The 24,268-nt window shown below is 37.5% G+C and overlaps 1 protein-coding gene across 10 annotated transcripts in view; it reads right to left on the reverse strand.

The window, feature by feature from the left end:
• STS (steroid sulfatase) overlaps positions 1-24,268 on the reverse strand; it is a 115,280-nt gene that overhangs the window by 84,038 nt on the left and 6,974 nt on the right. For 3 of the 10 annotated variants that reach the window (XM_052773843.1, XM_052773842.1, XM_052773845.1), the window contains 4 exons: positions 20,484-20,582; positions 5,195-5,338; positions 3,351-3,472; positions 617-739 (listed from right to left, as the gene is read on the reverse strand). In XM_052773843.1, coding sequence (XP_052629803.1) covers positions 617-739; positions 3,351-3,472; positions 5,195-5,331 — 382 coding nt within the window. In that variant the 5' untranslated portion in view covers positions 5,332-5,338; positions 20,484-20,582. Of the gene's footprint in view, positions 1-616; positions 740-3,350; positions 3,473-5,194; positions 5,339-6,279; positions 6,366-14,123; positions 14,223-19,122; positions 19,246-20,483; positions 20,583-24,268 lie in introns of those variants that run through there. The other 7 variants (XM_052773848.1, XM_052773844.1, XM_052773841.1 and 4 more) reach the window with 5 other exon arrangements.

A 24,268-nucleotide genomic window follows, 5' to 3' on the forward strand; every position in this document is an offset into this window, starting at 1 on the left:
TTATGCCTTTATGATATTCATTCCAATTCTGTTTAATATTCATCTAGTGGGATTCCTTTTACCCATCACTGGATATTTATGCTGCAGTTAGTTGTCTGAACTATCTTTTTAATGAGAGAGAAACACATTTTTATACTAAACATCTACCACAGGATGAGACAAATTTCCTAGAAATGCTGATTTCTCTCTGATGACTAAGAAGAGAATCCAGACGGTTAGCCCAGGTACTGCATTATCTACTTTATGGATATTCGAAAACTGGTGAAATGAATCCCACCACTGTGCTGACTTGTTCCCTGTGATCGATCCCGCATTGTCTCTCTCTTGCAATCAAACTCCTATTTATACTGAAAACTTTTCAAGAGCTTGACTAATTTTAAATTTGTTCATCATGTTTCTTCAGTACCTTGCACAATGAGACTGTAACTACACAAGTGAATTAGGCATACTTACCTGATTAGTGTTTCACATATGCGTGGGAATGTGCTCAGCTTTGTGCCAGAAAGATAAACTCATTGTGCTGTGGGGGAAAGAAGCTTAATAGCCTATATGGAAAGCTAATGTTCTTTCGATTGAAATGAACGAAAAATAATGCTGTGTATGTATGCAATTTTACCTATTAGAGCTGTTGCATAACCTCTCTGCTTCAGGAGTTTGGAAAAAGTTATTTCTTCAGAAGGAAGACCCCCAGAAGAGGCAGAAAATAAGAAGACACCAACTCGTGAGAAGGCAGCCATTCCTAAATACAATGAAAATGAATGAGACTTGGGTAATATAGTAAAATAATTTCTATTCATTCTTTCTGCATGCACTTTTTTGCTTTAGGTGGAATCACTTAAATGACATATTACCACCAGACACTAAATGTTGCAAGTGGCAGATACAATCATCTATTTAGCTAAGTGAGGTCACTTCTGTATCAACAATAGAAATTGAGAAGTGGAGAAAAAATTATCTGCTTATAACCTTGGGGCCAGCCATCACATAAACAGCTTCAGTCCATTCTGTAGATGTTCTAAGGTATAACATATCTGAAAGAAGTTGAGCTTGCATAGTTTATTTTTCTTGTACATGGGGACAGAATGGAGCTGAGGACTAAGCGAGAACTCCCAAGTTCTACTCTCAGAACTTCCACTCTCTTCATACGTGGTTTTCTACAAGCCTTTAAGGTTATTTGAGAGAAGGCAGTTGAAATAGGGCAGTCTTACAGCTGGGCATGTAAATATCATGAGGTCAAAAAAGAGCAACAGAGAGTCTGATTCTGGAAACAGAGTGGCTAGGGCACTCAGCTTTGATGGGAGAGGACCAGTGCTCCAGTGGCATGAAGACACATGATTCAATGCACACAGAGTGCATTAAAGCAACATCAGGTATCAGCTAACAAGACAACATCTAAATAAGGCACAGTAACTTCTATATACTCAGAGCCTGAGGAACACAAACGTGAGCTTATAAATTACTCTCAGGATGAGGAACTTGAGAGCTCAGGTTCATGAAAATTAGATTACTAGGATTCCAGATGAGAGCTGGCTCCAAGTATAGACAGACAGAACACAGAGTATCTATGCAAATCTGTGCAGATGTATCTTCAGGAAGACTGAATTACGCAACTGGATGATTGCAGTGCCAAAGTTACATGACTGATGTAGACAACCAGAATCTTCCCTCAGGTATCCCTTGTGGTTAGATGAGAAAAAGACTTGTTAAACTGGTTTATTAAAGAGAGCTCAACCTACCCTTCAAATGTTGACTTCAGTTTTTCACCCCAGCTAGTTTTATTGATCACACTTTAGGTAGTTTTAGTCATCTATACATACCTATACTTTATTTATTAAATATTTATTTATATTTATTTTTATGTACTTCAGTCTCTTGTAACTGAAATCAGTGTCATTCCCTTAAGCTACCAGAATGACAGTACAGAACCTTGATTTTTTTTTTTTATCATTACCTTTCTCTGAGTTTGTGTCTCATCAAATACTGCATTTTGGAATATTTTTCTTCAGCTTTATTAGCAGGAGTTTTAAATTTCTAAAATTTTTTCCACGTCATGATTCTAGTATCTTCTGTAACAATCCTTTACTAGTTCTTCAATGATGCTTGGAAGTAGTCCATATTTAGCAATTTTGTAACTTAATTAAGACAAAGTTCAATTTTTGCACCTATATGGAAATGATTAGGTATGACTGAGAGCAGATCAGTTAAGAAAAAAAATCAGTTCAAATGCTAATTTTTCAGAAATAAGAACAAGGATCGTAATGGAAAGTGACCTGTGGCTTCACCTACACTACATATTAATAGCAATATAGCTGTAACAGGTATATAAAATTTTCCTTTGCAGCTGAATGTAGTGGAAAATTTAGCAAGTTATATTAGCTGGCACTTTTGCAGAAGCTTGTTACTTGATTTGAATGAGCACGAACATATCAAGTAGGCTCCAGAGTCTTGCTTTGCTTTCATTCCCAGAAGCAAGGACAGGATGTTTTATCACTAATGAACAAGTGATCTGATTAATGTATAATGATCCTTGCTAAAAATGATGTTAAGGGAATGTTAAAGTTGCATGGCTAAGCACTAAGGGGTTCAGTCCCAGCACACTAAAATAAACAGACTGGATCTTCACTGACTCAAATGGGCTTTGGATCAGGTACTTTAAAAGAAAGACAAGTTATTAAATGCACGTATTCTTAGGATACTTAACACTGTGTATGGGTAGATATGGAACAAAAATACTTAGAAAGAAAGGAGACCTTTTGCTTTCTTCTTCCCAGTTTTAAGGGCTGCTGGCATAATTAATGAACAGTCCTTCCTGTCTGCCCTGCCCCCCCGCCATAAAAATAACAATTTGTCTAAACCAAAAGGTTTTGTAGAAACAGAAATGTCTAAGCAGAATGATTTGCACTGCATTCTTCCACTGTGTCTTTCTAGATGCATCTCTGTGATGTTCAACACTCAGGCTGCCCACCAACATCCTGGGAGCAGCCTGAATGCAACTGGGGAGGTAGGCAAAGAGCCCATGGTCATTTGGACAGTGGAGGAAGTTGATGGAATTTGTCTGCTCCTTACATTAAATAACCACAATCAGATTTTTTTCTCAGTATTTAAAAAAAAATCTTCTTCTCAATAAAAAAAGCTTTATTTTTGTGTTAACTCTTCTGAAATGTGAAAATTTCCCATATACAGGGAAAATTTCAAATGTTGATGAACTCTGCTGAGCTTGAGTAGTCACTGAAATGAGTACCTAACCCAGTAATGATAAAGATATCAAGAAAGGCCAGAGAAAAAAATGTATACAGTTTACTGCAAATAAAATACGATATTTATATATAAATAAAGTAATGGGATTTTACCTGATCTGATAGGATATCGCCCTGTCAGGAAAGCTGCCCTGCTTGGAGTACAAAGTGGGGATGCTGCTATATGCTGAGTAAGTGTCACTCCTTCCTCTGCTAGCCTGTCAATATTAGAGGTTCTAGAAAAACATAAGCAGGAAAAAAAAAAAAAAAAGAATACACAAAGATGATTATCTGGAAATGGGCAAGGTGAGATCAAGGCATCCGAGGCAAAAACTATCAGGAAAATCAAGTTAACACTTACTGTATGCAAATTATCAAAACCATGGTGGTGTTGCAATTCTAAATACTATCATGTCAAATATTTTTAATTAGGTGTCAACACTGAACTGAGACACTATGGCATTGTGCCAAAAATCTTTTTCCCCACTTTCATCTACTCTTCATGGCCAGTACTAAACTGTGACACCTGGATGTATTGTATTGCAACCCTTTTTAATGTATTCTTTGACCCAGAACTGTAATTTTGCTACTTACATGGCCTTTCTGCTTCAGCAATGGGGAGAGGAGAGACTGGATAAAGGTTGTACTTCCTTAATCCCTACTTGGTGTCACTTCTGTCTTTCCCCAGCAGAAGTTTTTTGGGGTAGGGGTAATGTTGTGTGGTGGTATCAGTTATTAGGGGAGATTCAAACACTTATGACTGCATTAGGCTCCATATTAACTATGCTTACATGTCTGATATGACTATGTCTGCAATATTAGACCCAGGAGCACATCCAAGTTTCCAAAGCTGCATGGGAAACTTGTCTGTGACGTGGCTCATCATGCAGATGAAAATTGGTTCCTGCAGGAAGAAGTCCTGTGCCCTTGGTTCTACAGAAAAAAATGAGGAATGCAGACTGACCAGGAGCTGCAGCATGCTCTAATAGGTCCCTGACCGGGGAGATTAATGACCATAACCTCAAGGCACACTAGTGCTCCCATCATCTAAGTCTGAATAGTCAGAAACATTAATTTTACAACAGACTTCTTTGCTATCTATAGCATCACCTACTGATAACAAGCAATATGATGAGATTTCTTCATACTCCAAAGGTCTAATTCTGAATTCTCACATCAGAGAACATACATCTTGGAGCAGTTCTGGTCCTTGTGAGGGGAATGATCCAAGCATCAGTGTTGTATATACTTTCTTCCTGTTTAAAATTAAGCTGTAACTTGAGTTCTTCTTTTTTTTTTTGAGTTTGAATTACAAGGAGTTTTTACTTCTAACTAACTTCAGCAGGAACAAGAATATTTAACACTTGACAGGATGGTGCTTTTAGTCTGAACGTTTTATTTAACTTGATCAAAGACTTTGCACCACTAAAACACAATGACTAGGTACAACTTGTGCTGTTTACACAACCATCATACCTCAGCTGGTAGTAAGGATCATACTGGGAACACTGCTGAATTACTCAGGTATATTAACATTTGTTTTAATGACTTTATTGACTACAGCATGAAGATAAATGAAGGAAAAAATCAGCACTTTCTTTCCAATTGGTTAGTGACAAGCTTATCTCCAATCATGAGTGCTTCAAAGTTGCGTCGTGTATTTTAAAAGAAAATTACTGATTATATTTTGCTTCTCTAGACCTACCCTTATTTGGTTGGTTGCACAATTCTCTGTTTATGATGCAGCTTTTCATCAGGATAAATACACCAGATAAGTCTTCTTTTCTTATTAAGAAAAGAAAACAAAGATTGAATATTCTGTTCTCTGGAAAGATTATTAACTTTGGTTACTTATGAAGAACCTAATCAAATCTCTGACTGTTTGGGGGTTTTTAACTTCACAAATCCATAGAAAAACTAAATATAAAGCTATGACTTCCCTGAATGTATCATCATACCTTAAGGTTCTGTTCCCATAACATCCCAGGTCTCCAATACCAAGATCATCAGCCATCAGTAAAATGACATTGGGATTGTGTGTTTTGACACTGTTTATGGCACACTGGCAAATTACTAGAAATAAAAGGAGTCTCATCTTCTTCCTGGTGTGTAAGAACAAGTGGAAAACGTAATAGACTTTTGTTAATTCAACTGCTAATCTAATTCCGTCCTATTATTGCCCTGGATTGCATAGTAGAAGAAAAAAAGAAAATGAGATGGTATATTTTTATTTGGCTTTTTTTTTCCTCAAGAGATTTTTTTAAACATTATTTTCTCTCCCATATTTCTTAAAAATAAAAATGCATCTTTAATATACAGCTAATTTTTCCTTCCATCCCTTTACACAGATAAAGCCTTTACGTAAAGACAAACAAGTAGTTAAAACCTCAGTGGCAATACTTTTGCATACACAGATACAGCAATAAACCATAAGAGCAAATAAGGCTTTTTTTTTTAGGTATAAATGTGATTTGAGGAACACAGAAACTGAAATCATTTAGGACCAAAATTTCCAAGGTTCATTGCAGAAAAAAACTTCATCATTCTCCTATTGAAGTAAATGACTGAATTTCTCTTCAACAAGGGAAAAAAAAAAAGCCAGTTTGAGTTTCTTGACAGGAATAAGCATTACAGAAAAGGGGGTGAAGAGATGCACTATGAAATTATTGAAAGGAATGTTTAAGAAAAAGCTCTTCACAAACATTCTAAATGTCAGGGCCTATAGAAAAATTATGTAAAAATATTTGATATAGTATCACAATGTTCAATAAACAATGCTCATGCTGTATCCAACTTAAAACAGGAAGAATGTATTATTGTACACAATACTACATACCATTACATGCTTTTTTGATAAAAGCACAGTCTATTTGCAGATGTGCATGCTATTTAACCCAAACAGCACCTTGTCATAGCTGTTTAAACTGCATTGACTATGCCCTGGATAAAATTGAGTGCCTCTAGGCTGTGATGGACGGTGCCAGTCATATACATAAAAAAAGAACAAAGACTGTCCCTCCTTTGCCCCCAGTAATACTCCCACCTTTCCTGGATGCAGGCAGCCTTTTTCAAATGCAGATGAGGCATGAGTCACACCCGCACTCTGGATTATGCCGGGACAAGAAGGAAAGTGGAGGAAACCAAGACTGAGGTAGAAATTTGAAAGTGAAAGAACTGGAAAAGGAACTAGAAACAAGAATTTGTTTCAGAGAGAATGGGGACAGCAGGTCAAGAAAGAAAAAACTTGTCAATCAGTGAGTTATGGTAGATAAAAGCAACTGGAGAGAAGATAAAGAAGCCAGAACTGGAAGAGCTGGTACAAAGAGACCAGACATCAAGAGAGACAGATTCATAAATCAGTGAGGTGTGGTGGGTAAAAGCATCTGTAGCAAAGATGAAGTAGTCAGAACTAGAGGAGCTTGCACCAACTTGAATAAAGAGCAAGAAGGGAAGCTTGAGACCCAGCTGGAATGAGAATTGCAGGCTGAAATGAGAAGAAATGGTAGAGGGTTTAAGAAACTGGAAGGGATAGCATGACAGTGGATAGGAAAACAAATTGAGGAAAAGAGGCGAGAGAACTGGGAGTGTCTGGGATGAAAGAGCTGAGGAGTTATGATTAAGACAGATGAAGAGAACTGATTGGAAATAGCCTGGGCAGATAAGACTTGGGACTGACACAAGTGAGAAGAGATCAGAATAGCAGGGATCAACAAACACGGACTGGGACTTCTGATTCCCAACCTTCATTATTGCCATTCTGTCAAAAAGTATAGGTGCAAAGAGGATTTTAACTCCTTTAGTGCTTGTTCACATACAGATAAAACACTAAGTATATTAGCTGATTTCTACTGCTTAACATACTCTTTATAACCCATTGACCTCACTTTGATGACAACAGTTCTGGTTTAGACTTCAGCCGGCAACATCTAAAGATCCCAGCCTTATCACTGTGGCAACAGACCATTCCCCGGTTTACTCCATGGGAAGCAATCTACTTCATTTCAGACATGGAAAACACATACGCAAACTTTTAAGACTAAAACACTAAATGCAGTTGTGCTTGGTGGGATGCATCTAACCAACGCTTCATCAAATTACCATACTAATGAAGCTGGGTAGCACCTGCCACAGTACAGACTTCTAATCTGCGCGAGAGATGTACCTTTATTCCCTGAAAGGAAAAACAAGCATGAATTGCTTCCCACCCTTGCAAGAGAACAACTAACATGCTGACCCCATAGGATGGGAACAACCTGCTGCCTTATCTCATGTTCCTATTCCACTGTTCAGACTGCGAGGGCCTCAAGGCCTATGGTAATAGGGATGTTGAAAAGGGTGACATATACGTTGGTGACATTATATAGAGTTGCATGGATGCTTGCAGGACCTGCACATTTATTTCATAGAATTACCGAGTGCCCTCAGTTTTGCTGTAGGCTTTGCATTGTCTGAATAAAACTTGGAAATATATATTCCTGCCACTAACAAACCCATCATTTTAAAGGTACAAAGTTAGCTGGTTTTGCAAGTTTTACAAACAGCAACTCCAAGGTTTAATTCAACTGGTACAAACAAAACATCCTGTGCTTTAATTAGAAGGTATGGAGCTATGGAGCGTAGTCTTTTTCAATGTGTATGGGGTCTTTAGCTGCTAATGAACAAAGCAAATTAATTTTCCTTTTACTGAGCAAAGTTACTGTGGGAAAACAGAGTAGTAGCTGTATTTTATTTTCCAGAAAGAAAGAAATCTAAAAAATGAGTGAAATATCTTAGAAATTAACTGACTACAATTTATCTGAATTTTAAAGCGATTTCAAGTCTGTGTAGAGATATCAGCAGGAAAACAACCTATTCACCAAAATACCTACGAAAATTAATCACCTTGGTCAAACTTTATAATCTTCTGCTGTATATGTTATACAGACTTTTCATATAATATTTTAAATAAATCTACACAGCAAAGTTAACAATAGCTGTGCTCAATATCAACTGGATCACTGTCATTTGGAAAGTGGCTGAAAATCTTACTGTCTGGATCTATTCCTGCAGAAGTTAGCCTCATTTAGTACCTCCGTTTCTCATTTTGCAAATCAACAAAAAAAATGTTATTGAAAGATGCCTCTGATATAATATTGTTGGATACTCCTCCACTCTGAAGGAGTATCTGTAGACACTCTCACGCATTGGGCTGTTTGCCTCCACCTGATAACACGTCCCTGAAGTGGAATCAACAAGGAAACAGGAAAATAAAATAATCCCAACAACTCTGATTTCTCTGGTGTACTCTCTCTGCAGCAGACTTTAATGCATCTGGAAGGGATGTGCTTGGAAAGCAAGAAAAATTGGATGGATGAAATTGAGTGGAACGGACAACAGCAAAGAAATTTGGAGGAGTAAAAAGGGAAGGACATGAGAACAATGAAGCTCTGAGAATGCTGAGGCTCGTCTGTGTCACACCAGGGTTTTTAATGGTGAAAAGACAGGCATGTGCAGACCTAACATGAAAATGATTACACCAAATCAGATGAAGCTTCCACTTAACCTAGTATTTGGGTTACAACAGCAGCCAATCCAAATGCTTAAGGAAAGAATGTAAGAAACTTGGCAAGTATATTCTTTTACTAGTGCACCCTTCTAGCTTTTGGCAGTCAGCATTTAGGGTATTTTGGACAGGAGAGCACTGTACTCAATAGCTCTCCATGGATCTTTTTACCTTCATGGATTTGTTTTAGTCCATTTTGAACGAATTAACTTTGGTTTTGGTTTTTGGCATTGAACAAATTTGATTTTTTTTTACTTCCACAAGATGCTTTAGATGTTCCTGCAGTAGGGTTCAGCTTTGACAGCTTATGTTTTAGATTCAGGTGGCAACATTTTTCCTTAATTGCATGTAGGGCACATAAGGGCAATTTTTAATCTCTGCTTCACTTTCGCTGTGACATAATAGGACTAATAGTACCTTCTTTCTTCCCAAGGTGGCTGCTAAGTTGAATAGATTTAAGAAGTACCTAATTTCCTACAACAAGAGCCATATAAGAATTTGGATTTCACACATGCTATTTCAAACTACAATACTTCAATCATTACATATGAACCTACAGACATGCATACATACGTAGATGTGTTGATACACACATCTGCACATGTATGTGAGTGCATATACACACATATCCTACTTTTTCTACATATCTTCAGATTACATTTTGGGGATTCTAATACATATTTTCTATTTGTATTAAAAAAATTAAGTATAAATGTGTAAGAACAAATGGATGAAAACAAATAATAGCTATAATCCTCTCCTTGTTGGTATTTCAATGGATTTACCAAACAGTTATTTTAAGTTTTAGTTTTCTGCATTAAAAAATGTTGGCAGATCATACAGAAGCCAAAGAGCTGTCTTTTTCTCCACCACCACCCCTCAGGATAATTGGCTCAAGATATGGCTAGTTGTTTCATCCTTACCCTGATTACTAGAGACACATGCATCTCTTACAAGAACAATGATATGAAACTCTTTCAAAACCCTCTTCCCAACTGAATTATCCCAGCATTTTTATTCAGTTTGATTAAGCAATTTATCTCTAAACTACTCTTTTAATGTAACAGAATCCTTTGAGGAAAAGCTTAATATACTTTATCCTTGAAGGTATAGTATTTTCTGATGAAATAAGCAACATTTAAAGATATTCACCTCATTAAAAATGCTGTACTAGCCTTAGGTGGTATGCGCAAAAAAAAAAAAAAAAAAAAAAATTACCATGCCAGAAGTCCAAAAATTTCCCTAAGTCACAAAAATCACACTGTAAACAAACTAGAAGACAACCCTGCCCTCCATAAGCTTCTGCAAAGAGAAAATACCTCAGCTTCATGAGAAACAAAAAAGTAAGTTTTTAAATTGTAACAAATGGTGAAGTAATATTATATACTATTAATAATTTTCTGATATCAGCTTAATATTTGTTCAAATCTCTCAATTAATTCCTCTCTTACAGTTAAGTCATATCTGTTGCATCTTTTATGTCATATGACTGAGAAAAGAGAAATAAAACCATACGCTTCTGGCCTGCTCTGATGCTAATTCATTTAGACAAACATTATTTTGCATTTGCACCAAGGTAAGACAATGCAAAAAGTCAGTTACAGCATCCTAATTAATCACTGGTATCTCAATCTCAGTAATATGATTGCTTCTAATATTTATTTTTTATAGTGTAAATTCACTGGGTTTTAATGCTGATTTTTCAATATTTTGTTATTTCTCCTCCACCCTGGTAAGATACCTTCTCAGAATCCTCTCCAGCCCTCAGAGCCAGACATGCTCCTCTGGTTTCCTCAGGTCCAGGCACAGTTGATGTGCTTATTAGTTTGGGGTTTTTTTTTCTGGAAAACCTTAAGTGACGCAGGAATCTTCCATCCTACCTATTGGTTAGGCACTTCAGATTTTCAGTGCCAGATTAGGATGACTATTTGTTTCCCAGGTTGGAACTGATTCGTGTTCAGCCGTCTCACGGTATGGGCAAAGAGGGATGGGTCTGTCTGTATCTGTAAACCGATTATCTGTGTCCGTAAAAAAGCCAGAATGCTTTTCTGAGAAGTGCCATTAGATTTCAATATGCATCTTCAGGTAACTATGTACATAAATGAAAATCTGGATTTAATTTATTAAAAGTTGTCTCACTCCAAGACAGAAATTTCACTTAACATGAGCTGGGAAAAACACCAGAACAAATAACCATATTTCTTGTTCAAGCATGATTAATTACTGGGTCTGAATCAAACAGTGATGAAGCCACACAGCTTCCATCAGATATAGGTTCAATTTAGGTATCTTTTTAAAATGGTCTCTCAAGATTTTGCTAGTTTTATCTCAAGTAAATTACAGAACTTAATGGCATTTGTAAGAAATAATAAACATTATTTCTGGTAGTAAATTATAACCTGAATGGAAGATAAGATCCTATTTTGTGATATAATGCCATTATTTTATTTGTAATAAAAAAACCTGTATAATTACATACCCATATTAGACTACACACTCTTTTCTATGATTACTGTTTCACAATATTCCTTCTGTGAGTGAAATGCTCATTTGAAACTTAATTTTGAATATGTGCTCCGGTCAGCAATATAATGAAAGAGAACCACAAGATAACCCAGGTAGTCATCCTATTTGCCAGTTATGCACCATCCTGAGACAGAAAAATCTTTTCATTTAAAAAACAAAAAGCAAGCTGATCACGAGTAACTACTAGTGACTGTGTCACATCATTTCCTGGAAACCAGAGACAAGTGTTCCAAACAATTAAAAGAAATCTTTCAGATTCAGTAATTGCACATTACTGAATTGTGTGAGCATGTATGAAGGATGCAACTCTGCTCTGTCTTCACAGTTCACCACTTCACAAGGATTTTAGGTCTGTATCTCTCTGCATACATTTTGTGTTTAGCATAAACATATAATAAATTACTGTTAGATGTTGATGGAACAGAATGATTAGAGAGATGAGAAAGCTTCGTTTCTGAAATCCGTACCAACTTCAGTAAATATTACATGATGCTGACTGACAACATGTGTAAAGCTGTTGACATGCAATTACTAAGTATGTTTTAATGTGTATGCCTATTAGAATAAGAACTTTATAATGCTATATTAACAATGTAACATGATGCTTACATACTTTGAGGGCTTAGCTAAACTCATCCATGATATCTAGCTTAATTAATAGTTTTGAAAGCTTTGAGTCAGGTTTTTTTTTTTTAATATACCAGAGCTAGATGATGTGTGAAATGACTATTTTTGACACTGCCTTTTTCAAGAGTGTCAAACAGACAGGAGGAAGAAGATCTTGTGTGACTAAAACTTTGTACTTCTGTTTTTATGATAAGCAAGCAGATAAAGACTGTACAGCTCTGCAGGACTGTGAGTCTTACACATGGAATTAACGGAAGAGTTTTGTTATGTCCATTTGAATTGCACCAACATATAGACCATAGCTTCATCTCGTTGACTGGTTACAGTCTCTTCACCTTCACCAAACTATAGCCAAACTGGTCTCTTCCAAGTTTCCAATCACATTCAAAGTAATGGTCCACAAAATGTTTAATAAAGGAAAAACAAAAAGTCTAATTACACATAACATCGGACTAAGACACTGAACTCCACCAATACATTGCCTTCACTGGGGTAGTGCACAGATGTGAAGGCTGGTATGTAAGTCCGGCTGTAAGTCTTTGGAGGGACAGTAAGACAAATGGCCAACCACTTAACACTAGATTTTAATTTCATTCAATTTGAAAGCAGTTTCTAAGCCTTTTTCACTGAAATGGTAGGTTTTAAATGCCTATCTGAGGAAAACATGAAACCTAACAGGAGAAAAAAAACACCTTAAAAACCCCCAAACCCCCATCTCCCTCCCCCGAGTTAAGCACTGGCATCCCCTGGAGCCTGTCAAGATCAAAGCTTTGGATTTTATAACACAGTATTATTGCATTTTCCTCTATCTACAACCACTTTGACTAGAAAAGTGGTTTACCAGAGAAATTGCAGTGAAATGGCCAGTTAGTTTTTCTTTGCTACATGAAGCTAGCAAGCAGCACATCAGTAAAATGATCCAGTATGTTATACTATTTCCAAAAGGATGTTTCATTTAAAGAGAGGTTGCATTTCCATTAATTTGTTCTCAAAGTGTGGGATTATTATTTTTAAAACAGCTCTATTGTTATTTATACTTGCATTATGGTAACACTCAAGGGCTCTCTGTAGAGTTGACTGTACCAGATATAAAAATTGAGAAAAGGCTGCATTCAGCCAATATTAATTTTACCCACGTAGAAGTTAAATGCCTAGATGGCCCATATCAACTAGGCACTCACGGTCCAAACAAATCCATCTGAATTTATTCACCTTAAAGTTATGCATTTAGCCTGAGCTAATTATCTAGGCTTCCTCCCTAATTAATAGGAAGAGACAGGCACCTTAAGAGGATGATTCATCTCTTCTTAAGATTGGTATAATGAAATGTTGAAAGTGATGCTCATGATCTTTTTCCACTAACTAGAAAGAGAACCTAAACATCTAGTTGAGACTAGATATATACAAAAGGATTAAAGTTACATGAAGTAAATCCCACCTTGATGGTGAATTGCCTGTGTGTGCTCAGCATAAACTATGGAAAAACAACTTTGTGTAATAAACCACCACTACGCTTTTTTCAGTTAGTATAACATACTCTACCAAACTTACTGGCCTAACAGTTCGTTACTCTCTAATTCCACTGAAATCTGAGAACGAGGGACAACTCTTCATGAGTTTTAGTTGCAAAATTTTGCTCCAAGGGATGCATGTTAAGTATTTTTCCTTTCCAGACTGTGTAGCAATCTTCTCTTTCATTACTCTCAAACAAAAGATATTTGATATAAGAGTAATTACATCCAACAGCAAGGATTACTTTATGGGCATATTGGTAATTCTCTGATTGAAGTCAGCTATAGCCAACCCTGTATTCAGGTTACGATCACCAGTCTGATCAGACAAATAAACTTTTTCTCTTACAGAGTTCTGACAGAATGGAAATTACATTCCCCACTGTTACTCAAGCCAGATGATATTGCAAGGAAGCTGTTGTGAGAGGTGACCAACCAAGAGACGGCGAGCTCAGCCTGACTGGTTCACAGCCTACTCCCTGCTGCCCTCTTCCCTAAGGGCTACACACACGCAAGGCAACCAAAACAGAAGCCATTACCTTCTTTCGTGAGCTCCCCGTCACAGGAGAAAAACCACTTTGGCTTCTGACGTATAACAAGAACAAGTCTGTTAACGTGCAGGGGCACTGTCCAGAAATTCACACCGGTAGCGTACATTTTGGTCATGTCACTGGAACACACCTACTCACATGCGCAAGTATCAGACATGTTCCCCTGACCCCCACCACACCGCGGGGATGCATTCATTCTCATCGTGGGACAGCGATGCACATGCTGGTCCTGTCACATAAAGGGCAGGAGAAGAGAAAGTAATAGTGTACTTATCACACGATATAGATACACTCAGATCATTTGACTGAGAAAGGGGTACTGCAAGCAGCCCTCTTGTTTGTCCACAAGGAGCTGTTCAATCTGTCCCATTGCAGAGACCGAGAATGGCTGTATTCGAAAGTACGTAAACTAATCGAGAAGAAATGGTTGTGTCTGGACTATTGCTTATGCCCAACCTTTGCGTTCTTTCCCAGAAACACTATTGGAAAGAACACGTATTAGAAAAAACATTAAAGTATAAGAAAAAACCACACCTCCCATGTTTCTCAAAACAAAATATCGCTTGTATCTGTATTCGGATTATCTGAGTTTGCCGAGCTACTGAAACCAACACCACTTTTTCACGGTCATGTCTTGGCTGCGGGTGTCAACGTGTCGGCGGGGGGGGCCTCTGTGAGAAGAGACCGGGGGCTGCCCTGTGTCAAACACAGTCACCTCCAGCCAGCTCTGCAATGGACCCGCCGCAGGACACAGCTAGACCCACGAGCCAAGATGGTGGCACCTCGGGGGAACACATTTACGGGCAAAAAACACCGGGGAGGAAGGACCAGAGAGAAGGGAGGCAGAGAGGCAGGAGGAGGAGAGAAGGAGGCCGGGGTGGTAGGAGGTGCTCCACACTGGAGCAGGTACGTGCCCGAGGGGCTGCAGCCCGAGCAGGGCCCACGCCAGAGGACAGGAAAAAAGGGAGCAGCAAGGGGCGGCGGAGGGAAACGGCGAAAGGCGGCCTCTGTCCTCCTGCGGCACCCGCCGCCTCGCCGAGGGCACCGGGGGCAGCCGGCGGCAGTGACGCGGCAGGAGGGGATGTCTGGAGTAAAGCGTGAAGGGCATACTAGGAGGGTGGAGGAGAGGAACCTGAAGTTGAGCTCGGAAAGTGGGGAGAAAGGTGTTTCTCTGGCATGTTTAAATGTTTGTCCTTTTTTGTTATTTCCCAATACCCCAATCAGTAATTAAATATTTATGCTACCTGGCCATAAATTAAATTAAACTCCCCAAGTCGTTCTGTCCACAACAGTACTTGGTGATTTCCCTGTCTATCTCAACCCATGAGTCTTCTCACTTTTGCTCCTCCTATTTTCTCCCCAACTCGAAGGGAAGGGAAGGGAAGGGAAGGGAAGGGAAGGGAAGGGAAGGGAAGGGAAGGGAAGGGAAGGGAAGGGAAGGGAAGGGAAGGGAAGGGAAGGGAAGGGAAGGGAAGGGAAGGGAAGGGAAGGGAAGGGAAGGGAAGGGAAGGGAAGGGAAGGGAAGGGAAGGGAAGGGAAGGGAGCGACTGTGTGGGTGCTTGGCTGTTAGCCAGGGCCAACCCACCACACTTAATATGAAAAGGGATGAATGGATCCACTTGCAAATTACTTTCATTGATTACCACTAACCCAAAGTTTCTTTGCTGTGATCCAATCCATCCAGATTCTAAATGTGAGCCTTCTACCAGGGATAGAAATGGAAAAGCTTTTTAAGTAAAAAACAATTCAGTTTGAGCTCAGCTGATTTACGGTGTTGCTGGTGTAAGCAGGAGGCTCACAAGACATAAAAGAATAGCTTCTCCTTCCTCTTCATTTGCACAAGTAAGAGACATTTAAAATAAGTAAGTGTAGCTGCTTATTGGAGACCAAATTCCTTCGCTACAGTTTTTAAAACAAAGGAAAAGGTTTTCTGTTACCTCTGTCATACAACTAATATTCAGGGAATGGTATGTCCTTAGTCTGCAAATAGTCATGAATATGTCTCATGAAAAATTGTTTGAAATTTCTTTGACAAAATCATTTCCAGTGGAAAAAAAAAAGAAATTTTAAAGCAAAAAAAGTTTTTTAAAATGTCACAATTTCAAAATGAAATTGTTCTCCTTTACCTTTACACCTAGAAAAATAGCCTATTTAGCATTTACAAGGTGAAAGCAAATGACTTCCGTTGTTCTTTTGGGCAGGGAGATATTTTTACTATGTTATTTTGAACAGGGTTAAAAGATTACCCCCCAAATACCTCATTTTTTTAAGACCTAATGCAAAATTAGAACAAAGATAATAGAATTATCCATTCATAATTTTTATTTTGCCCCAATTAACATGGTGAAAAAGAGCTTCAGAAATATATATATATATTTATAAAAACAGTAAGATGGTAAGCTATTTTCTAACCAGTGCTAATGCAGGGATACTCAACTAGCTTTAATCACTGTAAACCCTAAAAGTACAAAATAGCTTTAAAATCAAATACAATTATTGGAAAACAGACTTGGAAACAAAAGACATGTATCATGAAATAAGGAGGTCTGACAAACCAGGAAAATATTTATCCTGGAAAGAACACTTGTACAACCAGTAAAAGAAGGATTATGAGCTGTCTAGTGGTTATGTAGCTGCCTGACTGCAAACTACATAGATCAGAATCTGCTAAAAAACGTGCAAGCCAAAAGGCAAAGATATTTACAAAGTAAGGCATATACATTAGCCAACCTTTTATCCCAATTCCAAAGATTTAATAATTTACTAATTTCAGTAAGTATACAAAGGAATAGCTGACTTACTCCCCCATCAAGAAAAAAAGTAAAAATAAAAATTGTGAATATACTTAGCTTGGCAAAATATTCGACAGACAGAATGTAAACATCATAGGACTGGGCAACAATTAGAATGAGTCTTAAAACGAAGGGTATCTGAAACAGCAAATAATTCTAAGACTAAAAATATCTGCCTACAATACAAGAAGAGGCTAGGCGGGTCCTTAGAGTCTGACAGGAAAAAAGGTAACTTGAACAAAGTGTGTAGAAATGCATATACTGTATTACAGTGATACAGGAAAAACAACAATGTAACCCACAAAGTATCCAGGTTCCTTCTGCCCTGTGTGAGTAGAAAACTCTTGCTCCTTCCCTCCCCTTCCCCTTCTTTTGTCTAGTTCATTCTTTCTCTCTTTCATAGGGACTCTAGGAAACTTGTAAATTTTTGCTGTTAAATCAGAACATAATCCCTTCGCACATAGGAGCTAAGAGGCAAAATCCCAACACGAGAAAATGAATGAAAATTATCATTACCTCAAGACTATAGTAATTCACTTCATTTTCACCTTATTTTGTACAACATTTTGTCCTGGTTTCAGTTGGGATAGAGTTAATTGTCTTCCTAGTAGCTGGTATAGTGTTGTGTTTTGGGTTCAGTATGAGAAGAATGTTGATAACACACTGATGTTTTCAGTTGTTGCTAAGCAGTGTTTAGACCAAGTCAAGGATTTTTCAGCTTCTCATGCCCAGCCAGCAAGAAGGCTGGAGGGGCACAAGAAGTTGGGAGGGGACACAGCCAGGGCAGCTGACCCGAACTGGCCAAAGGGGTATTCCATACCATATGACATCATGCCCAGTATATAAACTGGGGGAGTAGGCTGGGGGTGGACCACTGCTCAGGAACTGACTGGGCATCGGTCAGCAAGTGGAGCAATTGCATTGTGCATCACTTGTTTTGTATATTCCAATTCTTTTATTATTATTATTATTGTCATTTTATTACTATTATTATTATTATTATCATTATTATTATTTTCTTCCTTTCTGTCCTATTAAACTGTTCTTATCTCAACCCACGTGTTTTACTTTTTTTTTTTTATTCTCTCCCCCATCCCTCTCAGTGGGGGGTAAGTGAGCAAGCAGCTGCATGGTGCTTAGTTGCTGGCTGGGGTTAAACCACGACACATTTCAAGAGCATAAATAAATATGAAAAGTATTCCAAAAAGGCATCTTGCTGTACACATTTTCTTGTGGTACACCCATATTAACCTCCTTTTAGCATTTGAACAGTTTCTCAATAATAGCTCTGGGGTCTCATTATCTTTTGGCCTGGACTGGAGCATGATGCAAGTACGTTTGAAACGACTAACATGCTTTTTCAATCATACCAGATTGTCTTTAAACAAGTTTTTAAGAAAGGGCATTTTCCTTCAGTCTGTGCCTTTAGCTATGACACAACCTTATGTTTTTAAAGGATGGATTCTGTTCATCAGTGAAAAAGAACATACCACTCCCTCTGTCCAACATGCATTTTTCAGGACTAATACTTTACTGCTGTTATTAGACAACATATCCAGTTGTCTATTATAATAACTTATATGAACTGGAGACGTGATGCTTCTTACAAAGCTAAGATTAACTTTTATAAATGACTAATCCATGTCAACAGCTTCTGATTTTCTTTATCATAGTTGCCAGTTCTGTCAGCAGTGCAGAATATAAACATTACCAAAAAAAAGACAAAAAAGAGGATAAAGAAGCCTTCTAGGTTATTGACTTCAACTTCTAATGAAATAAATTTTGCAACACTAGAGATTCCTGCAGAAAGCATGTTTGCATACAAAACCATACAACCACCAATCTGGCTAGTTTAAGACAATGTCAGAGGAAAACAGGTCTGCCTGAGCTCTGTGCCCTAAGATTTCCTTATGAGTATGGCTGATCAACTGATTCTTTAGCATAGTAGAAAAAAAGATGAGGCCATTTTTACACCATTACCTCTAAATTTAAAACTTTTGTCCAGGATATAAAAAAATCCAGTATCACTATCTTTGTGAACTTGAAGCAGTTCAAACTTTTATGTTCACAGCTCCGAGTGCCATAGCCACAATTCTTGCTAAGAACTTAACAATCCATCTCAAATGTCTTGTCTTCCTCCCACCCCTTTTCTCACCCTCAACTAATTTTATTTCATTCCTCCTCATCCCCAAATTTCCTCTCATTCAATCAAGAAGCCACCCCACAAACTCTTCTGCAATTCTAATCTTTCTAAACCATGTCCTACCCTATTCCAAACCCCTTCCTACTCAAAAATCCCATATTAATGTGCCATCGATCCAAACTCAGACTGAATACCTCTTTGATGCAGCTCCTCAACGCCTCCAATTCTGCGTGCCCAGGTACTCCTATTATGACTACCACTCTACCATTACTACTCTTGATGCTGCTGCGTCTCTTCTTGCCTCCTCCATGACTCCTCTCCCCACAACATACGTTCTTCCACCAGTAAGCAGTATACAGTGATCCCTATTGGCTACCGTGGCTCTCCTGGTATTAAGACAGCCCCAGCTGCTGGTCTGACAGGGATTTAACACCTAGATACAGGTCTGCACTTACTAAAATCCACCTAGAGAGAACCCTAAGGGCAGAAGAGAAAATTTGTTTATGAGTAAACAGGATGTATGGAATCCATATTATTAACGAGTCATTACAAAACGGCATAGCAAGCAGTATGTGGGGTCAGATTCTGTTCAACACTTGTTTTGGTTAAACAGGCTTCTCCTCTTTCATCTTCCTTCTTCTTGTCTCAGCGTGGTTGCCCAAATGTAGTCTTTCTGTATAAGCCTGGCAGATACAACCTATTCAGAAGTGACGATTTTTTCCTTATCTTTTCTCTTTCTCTATTATTCCTTGCCATACTATCTCAGTGACACCTCTTACAGATACTGGCCCTTCAGTAGCTGTGTTTACCCCCAGTTAGCAGGTTGGATGTGTATGAGATTACAAAGGAAGATATTAGATTTATTTAATACCACTTAAACAGTTACAGTTAAGTCTTGCAGGTTTCCACCTTTGAATCAAACAGATTTTGTCAGATTACATACACTGCACGTAAACCAGAGTCACTTCAAAACTACAAGCTTATTTCAGAACCTAACGCCCTCCAAAACTAAGAATTCATTTCCATTTGATTCTTGAAACAGAGTCCGTAATCAAAATTACATACACTTTTAACATTACTTTTTAAACAACCAGAGCTTAAGTGCTAAGAGAAAAACCACCATTGCACAGCTGGAAAATGTTCTAGTTCACAAACACCCTCCTTTCTTTTTTGTTCAAAATGCTTTCACAATTCAAGTAAAGCTTACACCTTTTTAACCCATTGCAGGCAGAGAATGTTCTACTCTACTGTAATACTTAATAATGAAGTGCATTTTGTTACAAAATAATTTGCCACTACAGCTGATAGTATCTTACAGACAAGAGTAGACAGCATTAGCATAATTTTTTTTCTTTCTTATATAAAATACATTGTATTAAGGTTAATGAGGAAAAGACAACACTGCATATGTTATTACTTCTCAAAATTGCTCATTTCCTGTTATGAAGAACTTGCTTTGAGCTGTGAAAGAATATGAACTCCAACTACATATAACCTCAATGTTTACAATGAAACTATATAAATGACAAACTTTGGGGCAGGAGGGGCATTTTACCTTGCAGCACGGAATTGTGTCAGTTTCTGCCTCTAGTTTTCAAACAAGATGGCTGCACACTTATTACTGGTAAATGGGTACAAAGTCCAGTCACGTGAACTGAAACAGAAAGGTATAGGGGAAGAGAGAAGGACAACATTGAAAAAGGCAACTTCTTTTTATACAACACCGACAATATTTCTTAATAAGACACTACCTTCACTAGTAGGAAATAATCTCAACATGTTTTCATAATGCATATATACACATGCCTAACCAAGACACTTGTTTTTGTTTGTTGCTGAAGTTCTGTTAGGCTTTTCAAATGCTAGTGACTTTGGATCATATTTTTGGAAAACAAGGGCAGTGCCAAAATCTCAGGTACATTTCTGCCTTCTGTACACATGGTAAGGGCTCCTGCAGAATATCTACATAGCAATTTCTGAGAAACTGCATTAAAACACCTTTTTAAGCATCATTTAAGATCAGCGTTTTTCAAACTTTTCCACTGGATGCACAGAACTATTTACAGATTCTCTCTATATAAACACTGTACACCATAGCCCATCCTGGTTTGCTCATTATGCATTCCCCTAGAAACTGTATGTGCTCCCAGAAAATCACTGCTCCCAGAAAGTCCAAGGACCCTAATATGAAAAATCATTTGTTAAACCTTGAAAAGTGCTAGCTAGTTTATGTATTATCCTCCTCCCTCCACCCCAATTTATGTATTTTTCACAAGGAAACTTGATCAGGAAGAGAAAGATGCATGTCCAAAGATGTGTGACAACTGATGCCAATGAAACTTAACAGAATCCAAGCCTTACATTTTAAATATAAAATTTTACTTTTTTCCCAGGCAAAATATTGAAGCTAACAATGACTGGGAGAAATCAAACTGAACCAATGTTTTTGAACAGCTGTCTAAATGCAAAGTTTAAATTACATTTTTTCTGTGGTTCAAGAAACTGATCAGTACAGCTTATTCAGAGCTTTTCTCCTGCATTTCTCCTCCTTCTACTTTAAAATAACATTGTACTGTAACAACTTTGAAACAATTTTAAATTGCCAACCTTTGCTCTGTCTCAAATACAAATAGGAAATGCTAGCTCTATCTTAAACCTTTGAAAAACTCTGCATCTATTGTCTTGCAGTTGTTGAAAGCATTAACAACTGAAAAAAAAGACAATTTTAAAAAATCTTGTCAACCTCCCTAAAATAAATAACCACTAGTTTTTAATCTCTTTATCATATTTTTAGATAAATCATATTTTAGAAGGTACTGAGAAAAAAATCCTTCATATAGGGATAAACAGTATGAGATACAACAGATGAGATGCAACATCCATTCACGAAACAAAAATATTTGTACTTCACCAAGTTTCTTATGTACATACACTGCAACTCTTCAGAAATGTAGAATATTTACTTACAATAAATTTTATTAAAACCAATTATTATTAACCAACATTAACTCAAAACCTTGTAATCATGTAAATTAGAAGAAAGTAGCGATAAAACAAGGATGCCAAAATATAGATGGATTAAAGGAAAAGAAGACTTGTCTGTGCTAATTAACATGATAATTCAAGGTGTTTCATATGGAAAACCAAAATGCAGTGTAAAAAAGAGCTATTCATTCTAACTAAAACACTATGCAAAAAACTATGATGAGTTAATGAGCAAAAAACCAAACATCCTCCCCCTCTCCTATCCAAATCTGAGCACTGAATGAAGAGTGAACTGAGGGTTTTTCTTTGTTTGGTTTTCTTCTCCACGTTTGATTAGAAATCACTAAAGGGTCCTAAAGTGACAATTACTCAGTGACTTCAAAGCATAAGTAGGACAGAAAACTGAAATGCTAACAGGGAGGCTGCATTTAGGCTATGGTATATAGGGTACTCTGTTACCTAGTAACGTATTCTCCAATGATGTGGAACAGATCTGTGTTGTTTAATGGATTGTATCATCTGCTTTGATCAATAGGTGTTTTGGTGGTTTGTTTTTTTCCCACATGGATATGAACACAGAGTCCAACTTTGTTTTTTTCTTTCATAATTTGTTAGAAACAGTCTTTTAGGATACTTTGGTCTTCTGGTCACCAAGTGGGAAACAGTAACTACTCATTTATATATGAACATTCATGTGTATACCAGAGTTCAATTCATCAAATTGGTAAAGGAAATTATTTTTTAAATAGTGTTTGGGAAGAAAAGGAGATAGAAGGATGCATGACTGGATTTACTGGAATCTACTGGGAGGGCAGAGCTGCAGTGAGGCAGACCTTTTGTCTCTGTTCATCAAAACATCTCTGCCAAAGCTTTAGAAGTTTAGGATCAAACTTAATCACACCACTAACTGTTCATCTACCAGGTACAGTACATACATCCTTGTAAAAACGAAACATGATACACTGCTGTGTTAGCCTGGCTGAATGCTGGGGCAGATCTAAATGCTTATGCTTCCACACAAATCTGCTAATACAAACTTGTATTTAACAGGGATTCAAATGAAATTCACCAGTTACAGAGCTAAAAATGGAACAAAAGATATTAACTTCTCTTATCATAGTAAAACCCAAGGAACTTAGCTAATTTCAGAACATGTTTTTGAAAGTCACACATATCCAGAATTAAAAGATACAGCCCTGCTGTTCCTAGGGACTTTGTACAAATTGGATTATTGGATGTTAGAGGATATTTATTCTGCAACAACTGAAGAAAAAAGACGTTCACTGAAAAAACTTCACTGAAAAAAGATGTTTAAACTTGATTCATTCTTTGGCTTAGTCCAAAATCACCAGTGACAAGTTTCACTCTAAAAATTTTGTAGCCGTGTAGTTATCCTGAAGGATGTAGGAGAATCATTGTATGAACTTGTGAAATCTGTGGATTGCAGAGGACTTTGTGCAGTTCTGAGGAAGTCACAATGGCTTTTATTTATGGAACTCAGTGACTAATGATTCTGATGATTTTGGGGTTTTTTTTTCATAGTTGTGCTTAACTTTAGTTAAGAGTTACATATAGGAGTTTAGCTGGAAGAACATACCGGCTATGCCATGTAAGACTAAAGATCCAGATTTTGTAGTTTTTATAGCCATAGTTTCTGATTATCAAATAATACTTGTCTAAGTTACCTCAAGACACAAACAGAACAGAATCTTTCTTTAAAGATGGGCTTGAACAGACAGGAAATATTTATTTCATTGGATCTACTAGATAATGTAGTTTATTATATTTCCTGGATGTGATGAAGACAGAAAAAGCAGATGAATATGCAGGTCCCCACCCTTTGTCAGATCCTTCAAAAAGCAACAATCATCCAGCTAAATATATTAAAAATTGCAAGTGGACAAGGGTTTACATATTTCCACCAACTTTAAAGAGCTTTAGTGCAGACACCACCCCAGAAGACACTGGTAGAGATTCAGTGACAAGAGTGACATATACTGAGTGAAGCTCTGTGCTTCCTGAAGCACGCAGGCTTTCCTCCGAGCTCTGCAACTCAAGAATACGGTCTAGCCCTAGCTCATTTCATGACTACAACTCAAGGTGGCTAGTCTCTGGATTGTACAACCTACTTAATTAGGATATACACCCATCTTAATATTAGAAGTCTTGCCAATTGCTTTTGGAAAATTGCATTAGTCTAATTTTTCTCGATGAGGGCATACTTGTTGGCCTGAAAAGGAAAAGTAAGTGAAAAACAGATTATGGAGCCAAATGTGGTCATTAATATAATACTCTTTCCCTATTGCTTGTAGCAGCCACTGGTCTAAATGACACATGCAACATTTCTGAAGCAGT

This window comes from Harpia harpyja, chromosome 22 (genome assembly GCF_026419915.1).
Source record: "Harpia harpyja isolate bHarHar1 chromosome 22, bHarHar1 primary haplotype, whole genome shotgun sequence".
NCBI lineage: Eukaryota > Metazoa > Chordata > Aves > Accipitriformes > Accipitridae > Harpia > Harpia harpyja.